This window comes from Coniophora puteana (genome assembly GCF_000271625.1).
Source record: "Coniophora puteana RWD-64-598 SS2 unplaced genomic scaffold CONPUscaffold_3, whole genome shotgun sequence".
In the NCBI taxonomy this organism is placed as follows: Eukaryota; Fungi; Basidiomycota; class Agaricomycetes; order Boletales; family Coniophoraceae; genus Coniophora; species Coniophora puteana.
This window is the reverse complement of record NW_006913055.1, coordinates 2,422,438-2,448,382: the sequence shown is the minus strand read 5'-3', so window position 1 is coordinate 2,448,382 and position 25,945 is coordinate 2,422,438. Positions and strand designations below refer to the sequence as shown.

Sequence of the window (25,945 nt, the reverse complement as noted above, 5' to 3'; positions counted from 1 at the left end):
TCGAACTTAGAAGATGGCCATGGTTTCTCGACGGGTCTCGTACTTTGCCCGTACTGAAATCCTGGACGCGTAGATCTTAGGGGCTAAATTGCCAAATGTACTCACAGTAGCCACCACGTGATGGTCACGACGCGTCTTTGACCCGGACCGCGACCGCGAATCCGTTGAATGTCGCGGTTTGCTCTACGAGCGTTTGCATTCACTTCTAGGTTCAGAGCTACAAGTCCTCGAACTTATGCACACTTCAGCATGGACACGTACCTAAACACGCTCAATCGTGCGCAGCTAGACTGTAGGCATCAGTCTCCAATCTTCAAAACTTTAGCCCTCTGACGTGATTACATTCGTCGCAATGCAGGCGTCCAACACTCGCCCTCTGTCCCACTTCAGATACTCGCAGGCCCAGGAAGCGGAAAGACGAAAGTACTCACCTCACGCATCGCACACCTCATACTCCAGCATCGACTCGAGCCCGGTTCAATATGCGCCGTTACGTTCACGAACAAGGCCGCGAACGAGATGCGGACGCGTTTGACGAAGCTTATTGGGAGCGAACGGACAAACCAGGTCAAGATGGGCACCTTTCACTCTCTGTGCGCACTTTTCCTTCGGAAGTATGGGACGAGTGTGGGGCTGGACGGGAACTTCACAATATGCGATGCGGACGAGAGGTACGTCGCATGTAAACCTGTACGAGGGCATTTGCTGACTAGCGTGGGTTGTGTGTAGCAAGAAGATTATCGCGGGTCTACTCAAGGAGCAAAAACAAGTCTTAGCAGCCCAAGATATCTCCTTGAAGGAAGCCACCATTCTCTCCATGATCTCAAAGGCCAAAGCAAAAGGTCACACTCCGGATCACCTCGCCTCGGTCGCTCAGACTATGCCGAATGGCATACAAGGCGAAATCAACGCTGTCGTCGCTGAACTGTATCGAGACTACGAGAAAGCGCTGCGCACGAGCAACAGCTTGGACTTCGACGACCTCCTTGTATTCGGTGTGAAACTCTTTGCCCATTATCCCGAACGCGCCGCGTGGTGCCGACATGTTCTCGTGGACGAGTTGTGAGTAGTGAAACACCTCGTTAGCTTCGTGCCCTTGACGCGCATTGAAGCCAGGATACTAATACGGTGCAGTACGAGCTCATGCGGTGCATAGCCGCCACCAGTAAATGTGTCACCATCGTCGGTGACCCCGACCAATCAAGTGAGTGGCGCGTTGTCTCGGTCTAAGCTCCTCCGAACCGATTCTCTAGTTTACGGGTGGCGGTCAGCAGAGATAGGCAATCTCAGAAAGATGCATATAGGCAGGTCCGCGTTTTGAACCAGTGGGGTATCGTTCTCACATTTGCTACCAGACTTCCACGGTGTGAAGCAAATCTTCTTGGAGCAGAACTATCGATCGGCCGGCTCTATACTGGATGCAAGCGTTGCCATCATTTCACAAGGTAAATTTCGATACTCCTTTCGTGGACTCGCAGCTGACGCCAAACAGATAAGGCGCGTGTCCCCAAGACTTTGCGCACCTCTTTCGCGACGGGACCGCGGCCTGTTCTTCGGTCCTGCATGAATGAGCACGAGGAAGCTTCCTTCATTGCCCATGAGATCAAGCGGATTGTCGCGCATACAGGCGGTTTACTCGGCTATGGCGACTTCGCGGTTCTGCGTTAGTCCCTCTTTACGCCAGACACGAAGTCCAAGTCATTAACCAAGTCTTTAGTCCGCTTCAATGCCCTTTCCCGAGCGATAGAAAGCGCGTTGCAGAAGGAGGGCATACCGAACCGAATCCTGGGAGGCCATAAGTTCTTTGAGCGTGCCGAAGTACAAGTCCGCTATCTTTTTTCAAGCGCATACACTAAGCAAATTCTAGATCAAAGACCTACTAGCCTATCTTCAGCTCATTGACAATCCTCAGTTCGCGCCAGCCTTCATTCGAGCCGTCAACACGCCAGGACGAGGCATAGGAGAGAAAGTACGTTGCTCCTATGACCTCCGCGAGTATCACTCACCTGCTACAGGCACTATCAGAGATCTTATTGAAGGCAGAGCATCTCAAGCTTACACCCCTTGCTGTCGTAGAATCGATTTGCGACTCGAAGATCCCTGACTTGAGCAGTCGTCTCGCGGTTAAACGTAAACTGAACTCCTTTGTCACTGCTATTCGCCAACTGCGTCAGTTGGCAAACGGGGTTCGTCAACATCACTAGAACTACGGACAACCGTGGCCTGACCGCATCCATAGGGTACATCACCGGCAGATCTGATCACTCGACTTCTCAAGCTTGTTGACTACGAAGATCATCTGAAGAGGACACAGCCTGACTGGGAGACACGATGGGAGAACGTACAGGAGTTGATTAACTTCGCCAGCGAGGCCAACAACGAGCCTGCGCCTTTCACCCTCGAGGATGAAAGTCCTTCCCAGGATCCCGAGTTAGTATACTTACGTTTGGACGCTGTCAGACTATCTACTAATCCTGCACCAAACAGATCCTCTGAGACGCCTCTCCGCCGCTTCCTGCAGGCTTCAATGTTGTCCTCTCAGGGTGATAACGAAGCTGAAGTCGATAACAAGGAGGTCGGTGTCCAGATGCCATCTTAACAGCACCTATTTGACGTCTCAGTACAGAAAGTCACGATCACGACCTGTCATGCGGCAAAGGGTCTCGAGTGGCCAGTTGTTATGATCCCTGCGGGTGTGTCTCGAGGTTTTGCGTACTGACTTGTCCTGACTGGTGCGTCGTCTAGTCGAGGATGGTACTTTTCCTTTCTACCGCACGGAGGACACGGAGGAAGAAAGGTGGGTAGAACACCCAGTCTCGGCGCACGGTCGCTGAACTTCTTAAAGGCGCTTACTCTATGTTGCGTGCACGCGAGCACAAAGCCTCCTCTACCTGTCACATTCCTCGAGCAGGAAAACTGCGGGTCAGTCGCAGAGAAAGTCTGTCTCCGATTTTGTCTCTGCTGTACGAAAGCAGCGCTCGGTACGTTGAGCGAAGCTGCTTTGACAATCCACTATCTCATTCATGCCAGGATCTATTCTCGGATGAGGCACCAACTCTCGCGGCTGCGGATAGAGGGCTCATGGCGAAAATCCTTAACAGAGGTGACCGGGTGCCGTCCGAGACCGATGTGCAGGAGAAAATTAGACAATTGTAAGTTGGAGAATTGATAGTGCCCGACTCATTTACTAACATGTCACCTCCGCAGTGAGCTCACGACGCGTTCATCTCGTCCTTCTCGCCAGGAAACGTTCGGGGCGAGTTACTATTCGAAAGGTTTTGGCTCTGCGCGAGGGTTTAACTTCGATGTACCAACCACTACATCATACTTTCAGAGTAAGTCCAGTACTTCATGATTCGTGATAGACGTCACTCAACTCCGTTATCGAGCAGATGCTTCCTCTTACCCAGGGTCGAGATCACGATCAAAATCGCCAAGGCGGCGTATGTCAACCTCCGCTTCGTCGAGCGGGGCCACCCCACGTTCACCGACGCAGAGTGTTCAATCCCTGGCACCAGTCAATGAGCTGCTCGGCCAGCACAAGGCTCATCCCGTCCAAACAACTCTCAGCTTCTCAGCGAAGGGCCCCCTGCCTCCGATGTCATGCGGCGCAGCACCAGGTGCCCATAAACCCCAGAATCTCCCTAGTTCCAAGCCTCTGCAGCCAAAGGCCTTTCCCTCATCTAACAATCGCCCACCGCACCCTCCCCCGCCTCTGAAAGCTCAAAGCATCTCTTCATCTCCGTCATTGAAGCCGGGGCCAACAACCCAGTCGTCCTCACCTTCGTTGCCGCCGACCTCAGCATACGCAGAGACAGGAGTCAAGAGACGACTTGGAATGGGACGTACGGCGAACGGGTATTCCAACAAGAAGTTCAAGGCCCCTGTGACCTGATCTGACATGAGGACACATGTATAGACACGCTTGTTATTATTATTGGTCACATTGTACACTACTTACACTACATTATGTCTAGTAGGCTGGCGTTCTTGTAATTGATGCTTAATTGCCCTTTACCTTTGCTGTGACTCTTCGCTCTCGAACATCATGGAATGGACTTTGTGACTCGACAGAATAAGGACTCAAGCTCGCAGCAAGGTAATCAAACTTGTCATCCTCTACTTATTTCCGTGCAGACCACATTACTTTGTCTTCACTACGTGAGTGTGTCTTCCACTTAAGCTCGCTGTACACACGAGACCAGAGCCAGAAACGAGCAAGGATCTGAATACTTAGTTGACAAGCAACTCGAAGAAACAACGAGCTCGAAGAGGGCTGCCTAAGGCTGGGGGCGTCTCAGGTTAGTTGTACATACAGATGATATGTATAAGCAACAAGTCAAGACAGGAGTATAATCCTTTGTCCTAGTACAAGTTACAAGAATGACTAGGCGTGCTGCGCTTCTTTCACCATCTGTTCCAGCCTCGGTCGGTCAAACCGAGGAACAACGCGCATTGGGAGCTGTTTAGGTTTCCTAATGCACGGAATAAAGTTCAGTTACTTTGCCGTGATCACCAGTGCTTGAAGCACCTACCTCGCAATTCCAGTCGTCCACTCCTGCACTGCATCGATCTCTGCCCCGTTCTCGTCTTTAGCTCTCTCGAAGCTATACGCCGTCAACATCGAGACGGTAGCGATCCAGATTGCTGCCGACGCCGAGTACCGTCCCGGACAGATTCGCCGACCCCATCCAAAGGTGAACCTCACGTCGTCGTCGGTGAGTTCGCCGTCTTTGGTCAGGAATCGTTCCGGCAGGAAAGCCTCGGGATCAGGATACCGGCGAGGATCGCGAGACATCGCCCTGGGTCAACGTTATCAGCACTTGCAGTAACTGAACAAATGGTTTCGCCTACCATGTATTGGCAGTGACAATCGAGCCTATACGGATGAGAAGTAAGACGATTAATTATCCCATGTGCAGTCGCGCGCGACCACCCACCTTTCGGAATGAAATACCCCTCGTAGACATCGTCTTCCGTGGAGAAATGGGGAACACCTGGTTATTTTTGTCAGAGATCGCGGCCCATCAAACTCAATGCTCGTAAGAACACTCACCAAGAGGGACAACCGCGCCCCATCTCATGGCCTCCCGGATCATCGCATCAATGTAAGGGAGCGAAGCCCGGTCCCCGAATGTGGGCAGCCGATCATCGCCGACAACGGTCCGGAGTTCAGCCTGGGCGCGTTTCTGTACAGCAGGATTCTGCACTAAGGCTGCGACCAAAGACAGCAATACGCTCCCAGACTAGGAGATGGTTTAGCACACAGTCTAAGGAAGATGTACTGGCTTACCGTGTCAGCACCAGCTAACCGTGACCACGTAGTGAGCATACGGCGGCGAGCGGAAGTGGTGTACGTTACCAATGAAAGAGGTCGCCGCGAATTTCTTCAAATACGGCACCGGAATGCTCTGACCATTCTCCTCGCCCTCTCGGATCATCTCCGAGAGCACACAAGCAAACGCGGGATCCGATTGCTGGCATCCTTCCTTGAGACCGGGGGTGCAAGTGGAGAATTACGAGACGAGACGCACCATTTTCTCCATTGTAAAGTTGTAAGGAAAGTTGACATATTGGTGAGTCCAATGCTTCGAGATCTGGGCGTTGCGGACGATTGACATGCCGGGCAACCACGCCGGGAGATACTTGACTGTTCGAGCCTGAATTAGGGCGCAGTATGGTATGAATAGTTCAAGACATACTGAAGGGGAAAGTGTCTGGAACAATCGACTTTTCGGGAGTCAACAATGGGAATCCGCTCTCAACCGCCTTGTCGTTGATGTTGAACAGAGGGTCATCGAGGGTGTTGACCTCGTAACCGTATATTGTAGAAAGGATCGCAGAAGCCGTACACCTATGTATGACGAGTTAAATCGGAAAGCACAGGAAGAATCTTCGAACGTACAGTGATAGAAGATCAAATAGCTTTTCCGCCGGGTAAGTGTCCATGTTCATCAAAAGGCGGTGGGCAGCGGCAAGCTGCGTTGTGCGATAATCGGGCACTTTCTGCTCACGGAAAGTTTGCTGGAAAAGTCGTCGGTATAAACGCCATTCACTGTTATAGCGGCCATAACTGATATCCAAGTCCCATCCAGACCTGATATCGCAGGTGCATTAGTACGCAAGGAAATTAGAGGACCTTGTAACGCACATAGGGATCGTAGATATATCAGCTCTGTCAGAATAAATGCGAGAGCGTTTCTCCAAGAGGTCATCTGCAGCTTTCTCGGAGTTCAAGACCACTACTCGACGACCGAAGAAGTGGCAGCTGACAATGTCGCCTGCATCATTGCGACTCAGATCAACAAACGCGGCATCAGAGCAGATAAAGGGAGAGCGCACCATACTTCGCTGCCCACTCTCTATACGTCACCCATGGAGTGTCGCCGTCGACTTCAAGAGCGGCACCCAGTAGCGGTAGCTGGGCCGGACCTGGTGGTAAGGGTAGAGAGTTTTTGCCTCTGAGCCTCACAGCGGTATATCTTGCAAGGGTCCATACAAACAAGCCAATAGGAAGGATGAGCGATATAGATACACCCATGATGAGCGGGTACGAGTCGTTCGCAGGGAGTCCACCGCCCCCAAAATTCGACAGCCCTCTTTATAGAGTGATCGGAAGACGAGGTCCGGTCGCCATTGTCTGCGGAGTACCTCATAATCAAGCACATGTTTCACATAGAAGTGCTCCGCTTACCTTGGCTCCGACTGTGGTTCCATAAAGAGGGTGCTACGTGCATGGGGTGTATATCAATTACTTTTCCTGATAATGTTTATCGCCGAGCGCTCTCTCATGTGCATTTCTCTGCTACCATTTCGGCCCTGCGGCATGGCGATAGAACGTCTAGCATCAAGTTACCGTCGAACTCGCTATATGAAAGCAGCGATCAATGACGTGCGGGGGCCACCTATGCGCAAAGCTCGGACCTTCTTCCACGGAAGCGGTTACCTTTAGTGGGCAGGGTCAAGTAGCCGATGTTTGGACCGCCAGGTACCACCTGTCACGAGGTCGGACTGTGGAGCCCCGAAAACCGTGAAGCGTTTTATTGGCTTTTTAGCTCGTGTGTTTTCAATTTTGTAGTCTGGAGTACTCATCACGTCGCCAGGCGCAAACGTTTCCCAGCCCCAGGAAAATGAAAGAGCCTCCAAACACGTACCATTCTCGGGGCAGGGAGAGGGCGCAAGGGGACGAAGCTGAAGTAGTCTGAAGCGGTGCGTCGTCCAGCACTGATAAGATTGGCGAATGATCCGAGCCATTGAAGTTGGAGTAAAACGGGGTTCCTTCGTGACGATGCCGCGAGGCATTGGTGGGACCGCGGATTTGCGCGATGCATGTTCTCTGCCTCTCGGAACAGGGGTCAAATCCCTTGGCATGATAAGCGACGTTCCCATCTGTCGTGAGCGCCTGAGCCTCGAGGTTGTCGACGCGGTGGAGCGCTGGCCGAAGGCGCGTATCAGCCGACCGTAACTGAGCTCGGGCCGAACAGCACTAAACAGGCAGAAACGCACCCGACCAGTCGAACATAGTCTCTTTATGTAAGCAGACAGATATAAGTTCCGGAAGACTTACATTTGAACACACGATAGGTATGACTCGATCGAACAGAAGCAGATACCACAACAAAACATGAGGCGACGGGCCCAGAAAACCACTTACTCAGCCCGAAGGCCGAGTCGCGTCTTGTCGCGTCTTACAAAGACAAAGCGCGTCGCGCCATAGAAATACCCCCTAACCTCGTCTGCATCCCCCACTGTACTCGTCCCTAAAGATGTCAGAATCCCCTTTCACCATCTCCATCCCAAACAGCAAGCTCTCCTCACTCCGCACCAAGCTCGAGCTCGCCGCGCTCCCGAACGAAGTCGACGGCGCCGGATGGGACTACGGCGCGCCCCTGGCCGACCTGCGCCGGCTCGTCGAGCGCTGGCGCACGGGGTACGACTGGCGCGCGCACGAGGCCGCGCTGAACGCGGAGCTGCCGCAGTTCACGCGCGACATCGCGGTCGAGGGGTTCGGAGAGCTCAACGTGCACTATGTGCACAAGAGGAGCGTGTGTGCGGAGGCTGTGCCGCTGCTGTTTGTTCATGGGTGTGAGTGCGTTCAGTTCGACTTCGTCGACCTCGCTTTAGATTGTGCTGGTTTCGTGGGGGTTCTAATGGCGTGAGGTGTGTAGGGCCTGGCTCGTTTCTCGAGGTTCGCAAAATCTTGCCTCTCTTGACGGAGGCGTCGCCCGATCATCCTAGCTTCCATGTCGTTGCCTTGAGTCTGCCTGGCTACGGCTTCTCGGAGCCCGTATTGAAGCCCGGGTTCGCTGGCCATCAATATGCAGAGCTGGGAAACAAATTGATGCTTTCGCTAGGATATGATGAATACGGTAAGCTCTTTGCGCGTTCAACAATCGAAGTTCCTGCACAGAGAGTTTGAGATTTGAAATTTGAACAGTCACGCAGGGTGGAGACTGGGGTAACTACGTAGGACATTTCTTGCTCAGTAATTTCCCTCGAGCTCCCTCTGACCTGGCTGCAGGTCACTCGCATGATCGCCATACATTATGGCGGCAAGCACAGTAAGGCCTGGCATAGCAACTACGCCATGTAAGTTCTCCCCAGCTCTTTGAAGCATCGCCTGACCCTCTGACATACTGGCATAAGCGCACAGCCCCCTACTCCCCACAAGAACCCACTCTCCTACCTCGGACACATCCTGCTGCCCTACAACGACTTCGAGAAAGCCGGGCTGGTGCGCAGCCAATGGTGGCAAGGCAAGGGCATAGGCTACTACGTGGAGCAGAGCACCTGCCCGCAGACCCTGGGATACTCGCTCTCAGACAGCCCCGTGGGCCTCCTCGCGTGGATCTACGAGAAGCTGGTCACTTGGACTGACGCGTACCCGTGGACCGATGACGAAGGTGAGCGAGCCTTGGAGCAATGGTGTGCGCACAGGGAGAGCGAGACCTGAACATCCCCGCGTAGTCTTGACGTGGATATCGATATACTGGTTCTCCCGCGGCGGGCCCGAGTCGTCCGTGCGCATCTACTACGAGGTGGCCAAGGCGCGCGCGAACGGCGAGACGACTGGCGGCACGTTCAACATACCCATGGGCATCTCGACCTTCCCACAGGATCTCATCGTCGTTCCCCATTCGTGCGTCTCTTCTGCCTCCTCCAGCGTTATCTGAAAGTGCACTTGCTCACTGCTGCTGATGGTTTGTTTCAGGTGGGTGCGCCGCGAGAACAACCTCGTGTTCGCCAACGCGCATAAGAGCGGAGGGCACTTCGCCGCCTGGGAGAGGCCGGCGGAGCTGGTCGGGGATTTGCGCAAGATGTTTGGAAAGGGTGGACCTGCGTTCGGTGTCGTGTCCGGGAGAAATGGGTACGGAGCGTCCGAACGCAGTCGTCTATAAGTTGGGCTATGAGATTGTACAACAACATGTTCTATGAGACAAGTGGAGAAGGACGTCATTACGGTCGGCCAAACGAAAGCGCTCCGACGTGATGTACTGGGTGTTTATGAGCCGGCATGTCATGGTTCAAGTTCGTAGTCAAAATATGGTTTGATTGGACGGAGTGAGTATGTATAAAGATGTGGATAATGCTAGACTGAACGATCTGGAGGTGCAGAGTCAGCAGAAAGTCTTGACAGGGGGAGACGAGAAATCAGTAGTCGGAGGTTATCCTCAGCTCCGAAGAGGTTTGGTAGTCTAACATGCGATTGACTAGTGTGGCTTTTGCCCATCACGAGAGGTAGAAGCGAGAACAAGGCACTCACAGATCTGTTCCGCAAAGCCGCTGTACAGCGACCTCAGCCAGTGCAGAGTCTGGACGTTCGAAGGAAGGAAGGAAGGAATTGTAAAAAAAGAATGCAGCGCTGCTGTGCCACTGCATTACGTAAAGTGCCCAAAAGGAGAAATCGGAGCTTATGTGAGCGCGGCATCTGGGGAACGCGCACACCTCGGCACCAATCGTCTCGGCGCAACGCTCCATCCTCTCGCGCCGACTATTCTTAAAGATAGGTGCGTGTACACAGCTCCCCTCTCTTCTTAACCACCACCAGCAACGCCAGCCTGCCACTGGTAAACTATCAGTACAACAGTTAAATCCTAGCCCAGCATGCTCGCCGTCTCGCACGGCGCCCGGCATGCAAAGCAGGGCATCGGAATCCAGAAGGGCATCGGACTGCAGCACTCCGGGCACGCCCAACAAGCGTCCCGCTCGTTGCACATCCCGTCCTTCGTCCCCCGCGCCGCCCGCCCTGCAGCCACCACCGTCCCCCCACCCACATCCACAGCCCAACGCCTCTTCACCCAATCCCGCAACTTCGCCTCTCGCGTCTTCGCACATCTCACCGCGCCCGGCTTAGGGGTAATCCCGCAGGCCGCCCAGCCGCACGCACTTCACGGGCTCGGCTCCGGTGCGGGCAGGGGGCTGAGCACGCATGCTCCCAGTATCAAGAGCAGCTTCTCCCTCCCTGTGCGCACTGCGCTCACCCGCCCCCTCGGCGCCCCCTGTCTCCCCCGCCCGCCGGCGGTCCCGCGCTCGGTCGCGCACATCGGTTTGGGGTCAGCGAGGTCGTTCCACTCCGCGCGGCCTATCTTCCAGAATCTCGCTGACAACGTGCCCATTGCGACGCGTGCGCTGTGGGAGGCCGAATGGGAGGTCAAGGGCGCCGAGGAGCGCAAGCGCCGGTTCCGCAAGGAGAAGGAGAATAAGGTGCTGAAGACCAAGGAGCAGCTCAAGCCCAAGGAGAAGGCGATCGTCAAGCCCGCTTCTGCTTCCACTGAGGCTTCCACCGGCTCGCTGGAGCCTACTCACTCCGAGCTCGAGCACTATTTCCCTACGGCCGCTGCTAAGCCCTCCGACGTGACGACTTACCTTCTCGTCCCGCTCGCGCCTACGCCCACCTCTCGTCTGCCGCTGTCTGCGTACGACGACGGAAACTCGATGCATCACCCGCTTTTACCGCTAGGAGACATCGGGGCGATGCACCATCTGCATCGACAACACCAGCTCCGCGTCTCCACGCTCTTCGCGCGTCTGGACGGCGAAGAAGTGTGGGATGACCCGCGCGTGCGGGTCGACGCCTATGCTTACGGCGCAGGACAGGAGTCGGAGAGGGAGTGTACTATGTTGCGCGTCACGCTCGAAGGATGGAGCAAGAACAGTGTCCTGCGCGTTCTTGCAGGCGCCGGGCAGGGCTGGTGCTCGATCGAGGAGGTCCGCGCCGACGAGTTATCGTCCGTATCGACACCGACGATCTCGGGCGTTAGCACGCCCTCGCCAGGCGCACCGCTCTCTCCCGCACTGTCTAGTGTCTCGCTCACCGACACCGACGCCGAACACGTCTCCGCGCTGCTCTCTCCGCCCGCTCACTGGGCAGAGGAAATCGGAGATGAGAGGATGATGAATATGAGCGATGACGACGACGACGACATGGTCTCGAACTCGTTTGTCCTCCCCACCCTCGACTTCTCGTCCTCTTTCCTCGCCTCGTCGGCGATCGCACCGCCCGCACACACTGCTTCGCCGCCCTCATACTCTGTTCCTGCGGCGGCGTCCCCGCAGCCCGAGATGATCCTCCGCACGGCGTCTGAGCTCGCCGCCGAGGCGCTCGGCTCGCCCTGGGCGTCCCCGCTCGCGTCGCCGAGTCTGTCGTCCGCATCGTCCTTCTCGGACCTCGGCTCGCGCGCTGGGTCGGACGGCGGGTACCCGTTCGATGCGCGGAGCGAGTCCTGGAGCGATGTGGGCTGGACGATGTCGCCGCCGGGTCCGACGGAGGTGGGGACGGAGAACGCGTGGATGGGCGTTGGGTTCAGCTCGCGCTTTGCGGATCAGTTTGATGGGAACTGAGTGGGGGGAGATGAAAGAGGGGAAGGGAATGTTACGTGAATTCCGTGAAGATGTTCTTTCTGCTACGTTCTAAGGCGCTATTTGGTTTGACGCCTTCTCACTCTCCCTTTTGATACTTAGGATAGCGCTTGTTTTGACGAAATTGTAGCATGCATCATCTCACGTTCTTTGTTTGTACGAGTCCTGTGTAGGTTTCCGTGGAATATAAAACGTTCAGCCCTACAAATGGCTCGCGTTCAGTAGACGCAGAGACAGCAACGCTCTTCCGTGTTAGAATTCGACAACTGTGGCCCACGCAGGCGGACGACAGATAAGGTTAAGCTTAGACATTGGACAGCCAGCGTACTGTCGACATCAACATGTTCTGCCATGAGGAAACCGCGTTTCGTGGCTTCCCACTGGTTCCTTGAAGCTTGACGCACCGGGCTTCGTGAGTGGCTAGTGGGCAACTGTGGCGGTACACATGTTCACCAGCCCGGTGACAATCCCCCAGCTTCTCAGACGCGGACCCGGATAAACATACCTATCGAAGGTTCTTTTGTTTTCGCACAGCCTGCAGGCCTCCCTCGGGCCTCGAGCCACACTGGGAGGATGCACGTATCATGGATTCGCAACTCACAACCTCGTGAACTGGAGCTCGATTTGGGATGGTGGAGCTTGGACAACAATCAAAGTGACTGTATATAGATGGATATTATCGTCCGCGAGCTATGGAGCACTCGGTGATAGGCGATTCGGAAGGTGAGGGATGGAGCTTTCATTTTGACTTATGTATTAGCTATTGGGCTATTGGACTGCTATTGGACTTGCGATGGGCGCGTACGAGCGGCTCGGGGAACGGACCAAGGAGCGCTGACGGGGAATCCAAAGGTCGGCTGTGAACGGCACAAGGCGAGGAAGATGTGGTATAAATACGTGTGCGGTCGGCTCTAGCTCTTGCGGGATTTGTAGCTCTCTTCTGGCACGAAGAGGTCCTGGACTAGTCTTGCCGGTAGCTGTTCCGATCGACGAGTCAGGCTATCATAGGGAAGGTCGTGTGGATCGGTGGGTGCTGTCAGTGAACGAGAAGGGAGGAGTGCGTGTGCCTGCCTGCCTCGTGCCCGCAGCTCGCCCAATCTGCCATCCCCCGCTGACTTTTTCCTGTACAAATCTTCTGATTTCCTCATCTTACATACCGTTCGCCTCGCAGCTCTGTGCATCATCGTTTCTTGTTTTCGCTTTTCTCTCTCGTCCTTCTCTCCGCTCCGTCCGACCAGCCATTGTTACTGTTACTCCCTTGCACTCACGCTGGTGCTCGCGCTCTCCGCGCCGCGGCCGTGCGTCTGAGTGCCCCTATCGCTGTTGGCAGTACTACACCAGTGCTGCCTGCCTTCCCTCCAGCACGTTTCTGATCTCCCTTGTTTCGACACCAGCTGCATCCAGCAACCACCAGGATCTCCCCTTGCTCCTTGGCGAGGATCATCACAACCCACTATGGCGTCAAATTCGGGCTGCTCCTCGCCCCGCGACTCCTTCGGCGCCTGGGACGAGTGCGACTGGGTCTACTACGACCGCGACCAAGATATCCATGGGCAATACATGAAGGACCATGAATATGATCAAGACCAGGAGTACCAAGAGTACGAGGAGTACGAGGAATACGAAGAGGAAGAAGAGCCGTCTCATGCCGGCGCCAGCAAATACCTGCACCCCCGCCACGGCCTCCGCGCCCCGGCCTCGCAGCGCTCCGGCTCCGGCTCGTCCATGCAGACGCTTGTCGTCGTCCCCGTCGGATCCCCACCTGCTCCCGATGCCGCACGCCACTACACCCAGCAGCAGCAGCAGCAACAACAAGATGTCCTCGGCCGCTCGCATCACAGTTCACGCTCCCTCGCGCTTCCCCAGCACGTCCTCGGCTCGCCGCGCCGGCCCCACTCCGCCCCACGACCCCACTCACGCACCGGCGGGGCGAATAGCGGCAACAAAGACAGCGGCGGCGCGGTGCGCACGCGCAACGCCTCAGACCCGAAGAAACACCACTCCTCCGACCTCGCACCCAGCGCGGCGCACCCGAGCCCCGCACCGCCGGGCTCGGGCTCGGCGTCGCTCGAGGACGTGTGGGACGCGATCCGCCAGAAGAAGGAGCGGCGGATGGCGATGAGCCCGCCCAAGGTCAAGTCGCTCGAGGCCGCGCCCTCGCCGATGCCTTTCGCTGTGCCTGTGACTATGACGGTGCCGATGCAGATGCTGCACGAGCGCGGGATGGCTTCGCCCACGCCCACGCCCCCGCCACCGGTGCCTGCGTCCCCCGGCCCGCAGAGGGTGCATGCGCATGCGATGCAGCGCAGGAAGACGCCGCCGATGAAGCGCAAGAAGTCGATGTGAGTGGATTTGATTCCGTTGCCTTGCCTGTCGGTTCTTTTTTTTGTTTCCGTCCCCATTCACGGGTCCTCTTGCGCCCTGCTGTGTTCGCACTTTGCATTCTTATCACTCTCTTTGCGCTCTGGGCCCCTTGTGATCCGTGTTCTGTGAAGAAGTGCCTTGATGGCTGACATCGTCTTCCGTCCTCCCCGCACACTCTACCCCAATATCCAGCGTCTCCTTCCGCGAGTCTCGTGATGGCCGGACAGTACGTATCTAACCTTTTTCTTACGCCCCCGCCCCTGCGCCTTACGCCTCACACCCTGACCCATTCAATCTCCACCGCTTCTCACTGGTGTCCCCCGTTCGCAGGTAACAGCGACATTCGACATCCCAGGGATCAAGAAACACCAGCCGCACGTGAGCTACCGCGGCAGCAACCTCATCATCACATGGGAGATCGTGCGCGTGTCCGAGCACGAAGAGGGCGCGCGGCTCGTGCGCGAGCGCGCGGTGCAGCAGTTCACGCGGACGATTCCGCTCCCCGAGGGCGCCAAGGTGCGTTTTCCCCGAGCGCGGGGTCGTCGCTGCTCTTCCGCTTGCGATGTCTGATGCTTACAATGCCCTGATGCAACTCGGCTTCGACATGGTGTTCAATTTTTTTTTCTTTTTTTGAATGTGGATGAACGCAGTTCGACGAGGTCCAAGCGTCGATGGACAGCCGCCGCCTCATCCTCACGTACCCAAACATGCGCACGGTGCGCGTCGAACCGCGCACCGTCGAGCTACGCGCCGCCGCCGGGCGCGAGTCGCGCGAGGGCTTCGTGGGCGGGCGAGATTCATCGACGCCGAGAAATCGGAATCGCAGCCGCGACGCTGCGCGGCTGCTGCTCGGCGGGCATGCGAATCCGAATGTACATCATAGTCAGCGACAAGCGTCGCGCGGGCCGCAGGAGCGGGATAGGGACAAGGAGCGGGAGCGGGATCGGGGTCGGAATCGGGATAGAGGGAGGTCTGGCGATAGACTCGGGGAGAGCCAGAGGCCTGCGCACGGACACGCGCAGGGACAGGGACAGGGACGTACACGAGAACGAGAACGAGAACGAGAGCGGGAACGAGAGCGGGACCGGGAGCGAGGACGCATGCTCTCTCCACCGCTCATTGAGCGTGTCTGGGTCGAGCCGTCGACCGTATGCGAGTACTGACTATATCGAGGCTGGAGCGCCTGAGCCGGTTGCATGGCATTCGTAGATCCAGAGCTCGAGGAGCTGGCGGAGGACCTTGCTATTTATCCATTATCCATACATATAAGTTACCCGCATGATATCATAACCTGTGCTAACGTTGTTTTGGTTGTTTGTTGCCACCCGTACTTGTTCGTCCAGTAGGGACTCTAGCTGACTGTACGGAAGATTGTCGCTCGTGTAACAGTATGTACTAGTCATTGTAGCGTCGTGGTACCATCGTGTTGTACAAGTTGTGGAGGGCATACATAGGTGTGAATGCACATGCTCGATAAACTTGAAGCCAGGTCTCGCGACTTGACGTATGGCGATAACACTCACATTCAGTCACAGTGGAAAGTCTCCACAAGTGCACATGCATGTCATGCGGTTAGCAATACAGCTGCACGAATCGCTTCCCCTGCCTTTCGTGCGACACACGGCCGATGCGATACAACAGCAGTCCAGACATCCACCCATTCCTCGCGGAGGGCGAGAGCTACGAAGGCCAAATAAACTGAAAGTGAGGAGTAAGCCAGCACAACCACGAGTGATTTGTTGTACATGCACGCACGCAAAATGTGGTGACCCCTGGGTCTACATGTCGTCGACGCTCCATTCGTAGCTTGCGGCCGTCTTCCGTCTCTGTTCGTTCTGGTGCTGGAACAGCTTCTTCTCGAAACCGTTGCTTCGGTCTAGGGAGAGCACAAATGAAGCGTTTCAGCGTTCAGATAACTGAAGTAAACGTGAAAGAGAGATGGGTACACACCGACGCCATCCCATCTGTACCCTGGCTTGATGCCAAACCGATTCGGTGGCGGTGGAGGGCCTGTGTACTGAGGTTTTCGTGGTCCTTTCGACGATTTTTTCTGTAGCCCAAGACCAATGAGTAAGCTTAGATTGAACCACGGATGAAGACAAAGACGGGGTGAACGACGCACCGTAAGGAACGCAGCTGCCGGATCCGCCCACCGATCCTGCGCCTTCATCTCCTCGTTCATGTCCTTGTCCTCCACCGTCCTTGCGAACGGCCCCGTCCGGTTCTTCTCCATCTGCCGGCGCGCTTTATCCTTCTCCTCGCGCTGCACAACGCCCTTGCCCCACTCCATCTTCTCTGCATCCTTCTCCTCGCGCTCGCGCTTCTTGCGCGCCGCCTCCGCCTTCGCTGCCTTGGCGTCGATCTTGCGGCCCGACGCGTCACGATAAACCGTCTCCTGCATCGCCTCCTGCTCTTCCTGCGTCATGCCCTCCGGCGGCGGCGACGGCGCCTTAGCTTTCGGCAGCGCCTTCCGCAGCTTGTCGGCCGTGAGGAGACCGCCCCTGAACGGCTGCTCCTGCTCCTGCTCGACGACCTGCGGCTTCTCGTCCTCGGGCGGCGGCGGCGTCTCCTCCTTCGGCGGCGGCATCTCTCCCTCCCGGACGGTCTGCCACCCTAGGCTGTCCCCGGCCTTGCCGTCGGCGTCGGCAGCGGTCCTGCGCTTCTTGAACGAGCGGTCCTTGGCGATCGTCGCCTCTTCGAGATCGTCTACCTCCTCGCGCTGCGCGTCTGCCGTGCCCCAACCCGCGTCATCGTCGACCAGCATGGCCGAGCGGCTCGCGCCCGACCCGTTGGCAGACGCGGAGGGGTCCTCGACCTTGCGTTTCTTCTTCTTCTTGGGGGCGGTGCGCGCGAGGATGGCATCTGCCTTTGGGCCAGACATGTACTTCTCCGCTAGATAGGTTTTCATGGACGACATGGCGTGCGTGGAGGAGGAAGAGGGAGGGGAAGATGGTGTGTGGTGTGTTAGTACACTGTGTATAAGCGCGAGCGTGAACCGCGCACAGTGGCTCGGACCGTGGGAACGAGCGCTAGTTTTTAGCCCCTATCTGGGCTTCAATATTTCTGTGACTTTCTCCGTGGTGGACCTGCTCAATCGCCGCACAGGGGCCTCGCCGCACCATGAGGGACAGCACACCAAGTCTGTGCGATACACAGGGTGGGTCAAAAGCTTCTGCTAAACTGATGGTTCTGCGAACGGCTCTCTCAGCGGCTAACAGGCTAGGAGGGTAGACGTCGAAGAATCAAGACAGCATTCCCAAGTTCGTGGCACCCGCCAGATGCCCGCGAGTCAAGGTACTACTTAACGGACGGACAGTAGACTGGTCACTGGCCTTGCCAGTACTAAGGTAAGATTGCCACACGGTGGGCTCGAGGCTACATTCATAGTTCGCATCAGAGAGTCTCCCTTGGCAGACCTAATGCCGCAATTCATGATAGTCGATAAATTGACTGATGGTATAAGGTCTGCTCCAACGCAACGGCCGTTTGGTGAAGGGGTCCATTCGGGAGATGCTGAGCGTGCTACCGGGCTCTTGACAGCACTTTCAATGTCGTGTTACTGGGCATGCTGACGCAACGCGGGCCTTTACACGCATTTGCTGACAATGTTTGACATATGCTTACCTTGCGTCAAATTTCTTGGTTCGAGTCATTATGCATCATGTTGACTCGCCATCTGGAGTTCCACATACATCACTAAATGGGTGGGAAAAGTTTGACCGTTATACCGAGTGATCACCGTTATAATATCGTCGTCGAGACAGTTTTGTATGATCATGAATGGTGACGCATTCCCATTGAGTGAACATATCGTTACGGTGTGGCAGTGAATTTCGGCCGAACACCATGTCGCGGACACTTTACCATTGATCAAAATTGATGATCTTGCTCGTACATTTGTTAGTCGGATATAAAATACGGAGACCATATCAGAAACAAAATTATCATTGAGCGATAACTTCTGCATATGGCAGCCACCGCTTTAGGCAGAGACGAACAGTGACGAACACTAACGAACATTAACAAACATTAACGAACAACAACAAACGGCAGTGTATCTGATTCATAATTGAACCCATGCTCTAGGTTTACTCGATGTTCGAACGTTCAACATTGCAACGTTCGATGTTCACTCAGGCTCGAGCTTGCCTTGCAAGACCCCGAGTTGCATCCGGGGGCTTTGAAATAGGAACATTCCCTTTGAAAACTAAACTTAAACTACAGGTATTTAAAGCCACGCGCTCACGGAGCAAGCAAGCATGTCTGAGCACCCATATTTTACGAATAGATCTGTAAAATGAGTCAGTGTGGCGGAAACGTCTGAGACAACGCATGAACTCGCCCTTGCATGCTCGTGGAGAACAAGTGAGTGGGGGGAGAAAACCGGCCACTCCACGTTGAATGCATGAATACCAACTGCTCGCGATCGGCCTCTGTCTGCTTCTATTCATACCTATCATTCTTGCGAAGCAATGCTTGATAATTTGAAGCGGCGATATGCATTCCAGCTACAAGAACGACGGCAAAATGAAATAGAAGAGGACCTCTAGTTATTTCAAGCGAGCACTGCCGCCACACTCTCAAACGTCTAAATATAATTCTGGCCAATCAGAGACAGATGATGAAGCCAGCCCTAAAGCTGATGGAGAGATAAGATAAGATAAGACATTTTTGTTTGCCTTCGCCTTTTTGAACACTCTCCCCGCCTTTTCTCTCTCCTCCCTCAATCCTCCATTTTAGCTCAACCCGGTGGAAATTGGCGGACAAAGAGCCATAGACGGTTGACGTGAGTAACTTGAGTTGTTTGGGATTATTAAGCCACTAATATCTTCGATCACACAACAGAAACTGCTGGCTCCAGCGAGCACGCGTTCACAGGACCACTAACACGATCTCTCTGCCACAGATGACGTCCAGGTCACTTCTCAACGTCCGACCCGACAGAAGATGAGCAACCCAGCAGCCTCGTTTAAGTCTCGCACCACCCATCCCCCAGCTGTCAGCGAGGACCTGGATCACAAGCCCGAAGTCTGAGGCTATCATATTCCGAGTCAATGGTCACTATTTGCGTCCCCACCCGCCTTCGGCTACCTCATTGTCAGAGTTGGAGCCCGAAAGTAGACGAGTGCTGTCATCGACTACCGGCTTCATGGTCTGTAAGCTCTAATTCTTTCCTCAGACCTCCTGATCTCGTGTACTGCTGCTGCTCTCATGTATCATTGTTGCTCTCATGCTGCTGCCCTCGTGTTCCTGCTCTCGTGTATTAACTTTGATAGTCGTTTTAACCTCGAATAATGCTACATCATGTACTATATAATATTCACAATGAATGTCTTGTCATTGGAATCATGGGCAAGATTGCGAGTCCTCATCATATGGTGTGAGTTTTGATCATACGGCATAAAACACCAGCCGTTCTTATCATGTAATTATCATGCAGGCTCCGTCAACGGTAAGATAGCCATCAATATTATAATATCATCCCTGATCTAACCATTTCACCGTCTGATTTTGGTCTGATTTCCCACATGTTAAAAACGGACTTTACGCTCCACTCGTGCTGGAGATTCGAAATATCATTAAGGTACGGTGTCAGTTATAACTGATTCTACTACTGCTCATATACTTATATTCGATCCGCCCATTTAGTGATGTATAAAGCACAAACCTCACCCCAATTTTCCTCTCTCGTATCCGCCCCTCCACCTTACCACCAGTCTCGATCAGCGACAATGGCCACTAGCAACTCCTCCACGCTTCATAAACAAGATGTCAGCCTCGAGCCCACCGAGCTCATCAAGGCCGACAAGACTCCGCCCGCCTTCGGGCATGACATGCACTCTATTTTTATGCTCGACCCTGACTTCACAGCTCTGAACAACGGTACTCCGTATACAACCCTGCTTTTGTATAAGAAGCTTATGCACTGATCTGCTACGATTGATAGGCTCATACGGCACGCTCCCGCGTCCTGTCCTCGCCGCATGCGACGCACTCACCGCGCGCATCGAGTCGAGCCCGGACCGCTTCATGAAGCTCGACATGCCGGGGATACTCTCTGACGCGCGTAGGCGCGTCGCGGAGTTCGTCAAGGCTGAGCATGACGAGATCGTCCTCGTCCCTAACGCATCGCATGCCTTCGCCACCATCCTGTCAAACTTTGAGTGGGAGAAGGGGGACGTGCTTCTCGGAGGTGCGTCACGGTGTCTGCACCGCGTCTTCCTGTTGCCGCGAGACCGCTGATGCTGGGCATATATGTATGGTGTGGGATGAACACTCAAACGGTTAACAGCTACAACAACGTACAGTTCCTTCGGCACAACTCTCGAATACCTCAGCGACAAGCACCCGCACCCGACCATTGAGACTTTCGAGCTTCTTTTCCCGACGTCGCACGCGCAGATCCTCGCCGACTGGCGCGCCTTCATCGCGCGCATCGCCGCTGCCCACCCGCGCACTTCCGCCTCCTCTAGTGATGGTCCGACGCAGAAGGGGTTCAAGTTCGGCGAACGCAAAATCGTCGCCGTCATTGACTCGATTGTGTCCAACCCCGGCGTCCTGCTCCCCTGGAAGGAGATGGTTTCAGTGTGCGCCGAGTACGGAGTATGGTCGCTCGTCGACGGGGCGCATTCGCTTGGGCAGGAGATGGATTTGGATCTGGGAAAGGATAAGCCTGATTTTTGGTTGTCGGTACGTCTTTCTTCCCTTCCCTTCCCTTGCCGAGTATGCCAGGGATTAGGTGGAAAGAAAGCTCATGTGGATGGCTATGCACACGGGATGACTATATAGAACTGCCACAAGTGGCTCTCGGCCAAACGAGGCTGCGCGGCGATGTATGTGCCCAGGAGGAACCAGCATGTCGTGCGCTCGCCGATTCCGACGCCGGCAGTGTACAAGTCGCTGCAGGGTGAGGGGTACGATGGGCCTCAAGATTTCGCACTCCTCTTTGAATGTGCGTCCTCGCTCCGTTCTTGTTTTATGCATACGACTGTATACTCAATGAAACTTGCAGGGACCGGTACGGTCGACTACGTGCCCTTGCTCAGCATAGCTCCAGGTAAGCACCTCTCTCACCATCACACCAGTAGTACTCTCTCAACAGGCACTCGCACTAACCTCGCCTTTCCCAGCCCTCGACTTCCGCCGCTGGCTCGGCGGCGAAAACCGCATCAATGCCTACTGCCACACACTCGCCCTGCGCGGCGGCACCGTCCTCGCGCGCGAGCTCGGCACCTCCTTTCTCCAATCCACGTCGGCCTCCCCAAACAACATCGACGAATTCACGCTCAACATGGTGAATGTCGAGCTGCCGATCGACGGGGACATCGAGGAGACTGCGGAGATCAAAGACATTCTCATTCATACCCTCATCGCGGAGCATGGGGTGTATGCGGCGCATTTTAGACACAACAGGCGGTGGTGGGCGAGGGCGAGTGCGCAGATTTGGAACGAGGTGGGTCTTCTTTTTCGTTAGCTTCGCGTGTGTCCCCCCGCTTATGGCACGGTCACGCGTTCCAGGAATCGGACTTTGTCAAGCTTGCGCGGGCGCTGAAGGCGGCGAGTAATAGGGTGCAGAAGCATGCTGGCCGTGAGCCTCATTAGATGGCATTGTCAACCTCCATACCCTCTAATGCCCTGTTCTGTCTTCAAACCACAAAATTGGAAAACAAGTGTCGTCCGGAGAAACATTCAATAAAATGTACAAATAAAAGAGGTCGATGGTACGAGTAAGTGTAGATTACTATAGCGTCGGATGGAGCGAAATAAAGACTTTAACATAAGAAATACCATCTATGCACTTGTCCCGATGGTCACTCCGGCCCCAATCCCGCCAACGCTAAGGTATGTCGCAGGCGCATTCTGGTACGTGCCCCACATCATGTACGAGTAGCTCGAGTACGCAAAGTTTGCGTGAGGTACCTTTCAAATGCATTAGTGGGCTGAACCACAAAGTAACTTGTCGTGATGGACGACGACTCACCACAAAGGTAGAGTTGTACCAGGGCTGCTCCGCCGAGATCTCAACTTGCGCACGTGAGATCAATATCGGGAGGTCAGCGTTGTCGGTGCTGGTGGCGTCGTTCGGGTTGTAGTTGGGCGGCTGCAGATAGTAGTTGACGTATTGGGGGATGTAGCCGAGCTGCACGCCGCAGGCAAAGTCCGCGTTCACAGATACGGTCTGAGGCGGGTTAAGCGCACTGTCGTTAGCTGGCAGGCAGAGATGTAGCGCCCAAAAAATGCAAGAGATGCTTGCCTGTCCTGGGATCAAAGTGGTGGTGTTCAGAGTGAACCCGCCGAAGCGTGCCGCTTCGGGGCAAGAGCCAGATTGCGCGGAAACGGCGCCAGCGGCGGCCAAGATGGCGGCACTCGAGAAAGTGGCTTTCATATCGACGAGAGGTACTTAGTTAACAAGCGGGGGGAAGAGGGGAGTTGAATGCGAATACGACTTGGCTGGTTCTGCCTTTCTGAGCTGGTCGAGCTCGAGGCTTTTTGAAGTGTGGCGAACCTCAGCAAGGCTGTGAGGATGCGGCAAGCGGAACCCGTTTACAGAAAAATGCGGCTTTCAGTGGCGGCGCCGGCTCTCGTCCGGAATGATATAGTTGTCGTTGGCACTGCGAGAAATGAATATTCAGGCACCCCTGCACGGTGGCGTCGGGCCTCGAGTTTGTGGGCACTGCTGCTGCAGTGCCAACTCTGAGCATTCTATGGTGACGGAGGGGTTCGGTTATTTGTCATGAAACCGATAACATGAAGAGAGGCGGCCATCGTTGCCCGAGTAGGCCTGAACACGCCTTTCTTCAGCGGGTTGATGCAATGCTCATTGTGAACGCGCGCACGAGGTTTTGCGATGCGAACGCATCCGAGCAGAGCATCACACTGCCTCGAATGCAGTCAAAATCCGCGTATAAAGTGTGATGGAACGAGGTCAAAGAACTCACCAACCCCCAACGCCTCACGATGAAGTTCAGCGTGCCCACCTTCCTCACTTGCGCCGCCTTCGCAGCTACCTCCTGGGCATTACCCCAAAGACGCGACTGCGCTGATTCCTCGAAGTTCGGCGACCTCGAGGTCGTCCCTTCCAACCTCGCTCCTGGTGACGTGAGTCGTCTCCTCACTCAGCCTTGGGTTTGAAATGGTGCACTCACCTGAAATATGCACACAGAGCTTCACCGTGCACGTCGACTTCACCTGTGCGAACCAGCTCGGGGTCTATCCCAAGTACACAGACTACTACTTTGCAGTCCCCGTGAATAACAACGGGTACGAGCCGCCCGTGCTGCTCTACCGCATGGACTACGGCGGGGGCACCGCCGACACGTTCACCGCTCAGGTGAGCTCAGCACTTGTAGAAGCCATATGTCATAGTCGTTGAACTGACACACATCCAAAGGTGCCTGACGCGTTCCAATTTAACGCGAGTTATACGCTCGAACTGCAGGCCACATTCCCCTTGACCGGCACGGATGGGTCCACGTACTACGAAGTAGGTACAACGTATCTTCCTCTCAACCTTACTGTTCCAGCTGGAGACCAGTAAGGGAGGGGTGACTGTTGACTATAGGACAATTCAATTCTGTTAGGGACATAGTTTACTGTTGTAATTGCGACGGCGCTCCTGGAGACACGGGGCACCTTATAAGTGTTATCCATAAAGATATAGAGACAATGCACTTACAGGATATCCGACTACGATGTCCAACACTTGCTCTTCAAGCAAAATCAGTGACTTCTAAGAAATGTCCTGAATCCGACCTGTCGAACATCTTACACAGGCGCCCTCTCAAGCCATCAAATCCCACTATACGACTCATAAAGTCATCTGCTTGCGATGTAGGGAAATCTATGCGCGCCGAAGACATGACGAATTCGGGGTCAGCTTCGTCATCAAGTGTGAAGCTCCTGACATCCCGCCCCGTGAAACGCGTTTTGGTGAAGATACCCCGCGCGCATCCGTCAAGGCTACTACATCCGAGCGTAATCCGTGGCCTGAAGGGAGCATTGCCTACCCAGATTTGCTGACATGCGATGTCGTGTGTGTGGTGGTGGAGAGATAAGCGTAGCCGGATGAGCGAAGCGGAGGGGGGAATGGAGTCGGAACGTAAAGCCTTGGCGATGACTGTGAGGCTGGTATTACCAGTAAGTGTATCGACGGCGGAGTTACGCAGGAGGTAGCACGAATCCATGAGATACAGACTGGAGACTTTGCAAGAATGAGTAAGGGTGAGAGTTTGCGGCTCCGTTGGGGTATTGCTAGCATAAGTGAGGGAAGGGAGCTCGAACGCCTCGATGTTAGTGAGGAACTGCGGTCCATCAGCAGTTTCATGAAGGAAGGTGAGCAGCGATATGATATGCGTTGATGTTGACACATAGAATAGCTTCAGCGTATGGTCAAACTCTCCAACAGGAGTCTACGCGCACATACGCGAGTCAGGGCTTGTGGAGCGGCACGGAAGAAAGAATCATACCTCTTGAAGTACGTGGGGCGGAAGCTGGTATACTCGATTCTCGCGAGCCATGTCAAAGATACGTACTCGTCGAGGAAGATCCTGGCGAACGTAGCATTCAACATTACCGGTGACTAGCAGAGCACGTGGACCAATAACGGCGTTGCCCAGAAACAAGACATTCTGGTCGAGGACGGCAACTTCGGTGAGGCTTACTGGGCCGTCTGCTACGCCTTCGACTCCGAAGAGCACGCTACCATTTTCGATTAGTCGGTGTGAACTTATCAGAGGGATAGCTTACGTAGTTCGATGCACCGTCTGATCAGGGAGTCTGTGCATCTCCTCCAAAACAAGATAGTGAAGTTGCTTCGCATCTGTAGTATGGGTGGAGACAATGCGCATTGGGCGTTGATACGAGGCTTCGCCGTTGCATTGATAAAGAACAGAGAATTCTGCATGTTCTGAATGGTCGAGGCTGTGATACCGAGAAAGATCATAACACCATATAGCATCCTCCGTGGCCAACAGGAACCATCGATAGGCGACGAGTCCAAGTGGCTGTATACGAGCGGATGCGATGGGTATCGTGAACGACGACGCCGGGCGAGAAATGGAGGTTCCCCAGTTACGTTGTATGCGTGCAGAGCGTATAAGAGTTTCCTGGAGAAGTTCGAGCGGTTGACTGAGGTATGGGCCTGGGGGACGAGGAAGTCTTGAAGTGCGATAGAGGCTGCTCCATACGCTGCGATGACTCTTGATCTGTTGGAACAATCTGCATGTCTGTGTCCCATTGAATGACAGGAGAATGAAACGAAGGTGTCATGAACGCCTCTTACCTGACCCAGCCTGACGATGTCTAACACGGAGAGATAGCCAATGATGATGAGCAGGACGTCTACTGGAGCTCCCTGAAGAGAGGCCTGGCGGCACCCCACAGTGGTGATGAGAACCATGGGTAACCCACAAACTCTCCCTCGTTGACGTCCGTTGCTGTCTTATAGCCTGCCAGCACATTGTCAGTGTATTTGAAATCCGTGCTGTTCTAGGACCTGGTCATCGTTTAGCATCTTCGCGGATACCTAATCGTCTCTGCCATGGCAAAAGACCTTGTCTGTTGTATCTTCAAGGTGATAATTCGTAGGCAACGGAGGTACAACCAGCGCTAGTCATTGCGAGTAAGCAAGCAAGTCCAAGTATCGTCACAAGGGCGAGTATTCTGCAAGCGTGTGAGCCGGACCCGGAAAATCCGTCCACATCGACCCCATTCATGGGACCCG

At 54.8% G+C, this 25,945-nt stretch overlaps 9 protein-coding genes across 9 annotated transcripts; 6 read left to right on the top strand and 3 right to left on the bottom strand.

Moving 5' to 3' along the window:
* Positions 1 to 13: 13 nt before the first annotated feature.
* Positions 14 to 3,895, top strand: CONPUDRAFT_163514 (P-loop containing nucleoside triphosphate hydrolase protein; the record flags this gene model as incomplete). Its single annotated transcript, XM_007767892.1, has 19 exons — positions 14 to 69; positions 249 to 292; positions 359 to 671; positions 730 to 1,062; positions 1,113 to 1,204; positions 1,254 to 1,304; positions 1,356 to 1,445; positions 1,493 to 1,663; positions 1,718 to 1,818; positions 1,868 to 1,969; positions 2,016 to 2,186; positions 2,240 to 2,430; positions 2,488 to 2,575; positions 2,627 to 2,693; positions 2,746 to 2,797; positions 2,846 to 2,981; positions 3,031 to 3,152; positions 3,208 to 3,335; positions 3,393 to 3,895. 19 exons carry the CDS (start codon positions 14 to 16, stop codon positions 3,893 to 3,895), a joined length of 2,811 nt encoding a protein of 936 aa, XP_007766082.1.
* Positions 3,896 to 4,291: 396 nt separating this feature from the next.
* Positions 4,292 to 6,769, bottom strand: CONPUDRAFT_120194 (cytochrome P450). Its single transcript, XM_007767891.1, has 13 exons — positions 6,695 to 6,769; positions 6,343 to 6,640; positions 6,152 to 6,281; positions 5,906 to 6,097; positions 5,703 to 5,854; positions 5,535 to 5,650; positions 5,363 to 5,477; positions 5,294 to 5,307; positions 5,057 to 5,246; positions 4,941 to 4,997; positions 4,855 to 4,879; positions 4,536 to 4,802; positions 4,292 to 4,475 (listed from the first exon to the last, which is right to left on the bottom strand). Exons 2-13 carry the CDS (start codon positions 6,539 to 6,541, stop codon positions 4,388 to 4,390), a joined length of 1,545 nt encoding a protein of 514 aa, XP_007766081.1. The 5' UTR covers positions 6,542 to 6,640; positions 6,695 to 6,769; the 3' UTR covers positions 4,292 to 4,387.
* Positions 6,770 to 7,738: 969 nt separating this feature from the next.
* Positions 7,739 to 9,398, top strand: CONPUDRAFT_120184 (alpha beta-hydrolase; the record flags this gene model as incomplete). The annotated part of the gene is made up of 7 exons (XM_007767890.1): positions 7,739 to 8,085; positions 8,169 to 8,369; positions 8,438 to 8,466; positions 8,522 to 8,589; positions 8,647 to 8,903; positions 8,968 to 9,139; positions 9,212 to 9,398. Exons 1-7 carry the CDS (start codon positions 7,767 to 7,769, stop codon positions 9,396 to 9,398), a joined length of 1,233 nt encoding a protein of 410 aa, XP_007766080.1. The 5' UTR covers positions 7,739 to 7,766.
* A 668-nt stretch (positions 9,399 to 10,066) lies between these two features.
* CONPUDRAFT_100382 (uncharacterized protein) lies at positions 10,067 to 12,097 on the top strand. Its single transcript, XM_007767889.1, has one exon. It carries the CDS (start codon positions 10,105 to 10,107, stop codon positions 11,839 to 11,841), a length of 1,737 nt encoding a protein of 578 aa, XP_007766079.1. The 5' UTR covers positions 10,067 to 10,104; the 3' UTR covers positions 11,842 to 12,097.
* Positions 12,098 to 14,413: 2,316 nt separating this feature from the next.
* On the top strand, positions 14,414 to 15,386 carry CONPUDRAFT_50662 (uncharacterized protein; the record flags this gene model as incomplete). Its single annotated transcript, XM_007767120.1, has 3 exons — positions 14,414 to 14,449; positions 14,554 to 14,739; positions 14,874 to 15,386. Coding segments are annotated over 3 exons (735 nt in total), but the record flags the coding sequence as incomplete, so codon positions are not given.
* A 615-nt stretch (positions 15,387 to 16,001) lies between these two features.
* CONPUDRAFT_50878 (uncharacterized protein) lies at positions 16,002 to 17,140 on the bottom strand (the record flags this gene model as incomplete). The annotated part of the gene is made up of 2 exons (XM_007767132.1): positions 16,002 to 16,099; positions 16,174 to 17,140. The coding sequence occupies 2 exons, from the start codon at positions 17,138 to 17,140 to the stop codon at positions 16,002 to 16,004; spliced, it is 1,065 nt and encodes a 354-aa protein (XP_007765322.1).
* Positions 17,141 to 19,903: 2,763 nt separating this feature from the next.
* Positions 19,904 to 22,650, top strand: CONPUDRAFT_100373 (PLP-dependent transferase). The gene is made up of 9 exons (XM_007767888.1): positions 19,904 to 20,106; positions 20,171 to 20,416; positions 20,516 to 20,913; positions 21,013 to 21,175; positions 21,236 to 21,280; positions 21,354 to 21,676; positions 21,742 to 22,143; positions 22,205 to 22,405; positions 22,481 to 22,650. The coding sequence occupies exons 1-7, from the start codon at positions 19,956 to 19,958 to the stop codon at positions 21,823 to 21,825; spliced, it is 1,410 nt and encodes a 469-aa protein (XP_007766078.1). The 5' UTR covers positions 19,904 to 19,955; the 3' UTR covers positions 21,826 to 22,143; positions 22,205 to 22,405; positions 22,481 to 22,650.
* Positions 22,651 to 23,172: 522 nt separating this feature from the next.
* CONPUDRAFT_163506 (uncharacterized protein) lies at positions 23,173 to 23,930 on the top strand. The gene is made up of 3 exons (XM_007767887.1): positions 23,173 to 23,322; positions 23,387 to 23,554; positions 23,615 to 23,930. The coding sequence occupies exons 1-3, from the start codon at positions 23,182 to 23,184 to the stop codon at positions 23,759 to 23,761; spliced, it is 456 nt and encodes a 151-aa protein (XP_007766077.1). The 5' UTR covers positions 23,173 to 23,181; the 3' UTR covers positions 23,762 to 23,930.
* A 3-nt stretch (positions 23,931 to 23,933) lies between these two features.
* On the bottom strand, positions 23,934 to 25,621 carry CONPUDRAFT_151382 (uncharacterized protein; the record flags this gene model as incomplete). The annotated part of the gene is made up of 4 exons (XM_007767886.1): positions 23,934 to 24,632; positions 24,690 to 24,921; positions 24,970 to 25,448; positions 25,505 to 25,621. The coding sequence occupies 4 exons, from the start codon at positions 25,619 to 25,621 to the stop codon at positions 23,934 to 23,936; spliced, it is 1,527 nt and encodes a 508-aa protein (XP_007766076.1).
* Between the last annotated feature and the right edge of the window lie 324 nt (positions 25,622 to 25,945).

Coding starts and splice junctions, on each gene's coding strand:
- CONPUDRAFT_100382 (XM_007767889.1), top strand. CDS start 10,105: ATGCTCGCCGTCTCGCACGGCGCCCGGCATGCAAAGCAGGGCATCGGA.
- CONPUDRAFT_100373 (XM_007767888.1), top strand. CDS start 19,956: ATGGCCACTAGCAACTCCTCCACGCTTCATAAACAAGATGTCAGCCTC. Junction 20,107..20,170: donor CTTCACAGCTCTGAACAACG/GTACTCCGTATA, acceptor TACGATTGATAG/GCTCATACGGCACGCTCCCG. Junction 20,417..20,515: donor GGGGGACGTGCTTCTCGGAG/GTGCGTCACGGT, acceptor AACGGTTAACAG/CTACAACAACGTACAGTTCC.
- CONPUDRAFT_120194 (XM_007767891.1), bottom strand. CDS start 6,541: ATGGGTGTATCTATATCGCTCATCCTTCCTATTGGCTTGTTTGTATGG. Junction 5,478..5,534: donor ACTTTACAATGGAGAAAATG/GTGCGTCTCGTC, acceptor GAAGGATGCCAG/CAATCGGATCCCGCGTTTGC. Junction 4,476..4,535: donor TGGACGACTGGAATTGCGAG/GTAGGTGCTTCA, acceptor TCCGTGCATTAG/GAAACCTAAACAGCTCCCAA.
- CONPUDRAFT_163506 (XM_007767887.1), top strand. CDS start 23,182: ATGAAGTTCAGCGTGCCCACCTTCCTCACTTGCGCCGCCTTCGCAGCT. Junction 23,323..23,386: donor CCAACCTCGCTCCTGGTGAC/GTGAGTCGTCTC, acceptor ATATGCACACAG/AGCTTCACCGTGCACGTCGA. Junction 23,555..23,614: donor CCGACACGTTCACCGCTCAG/GTGAGCTCAGCA, acceptor ACACATCCAAAG/GTGCCTGACGCGTTCCAATT.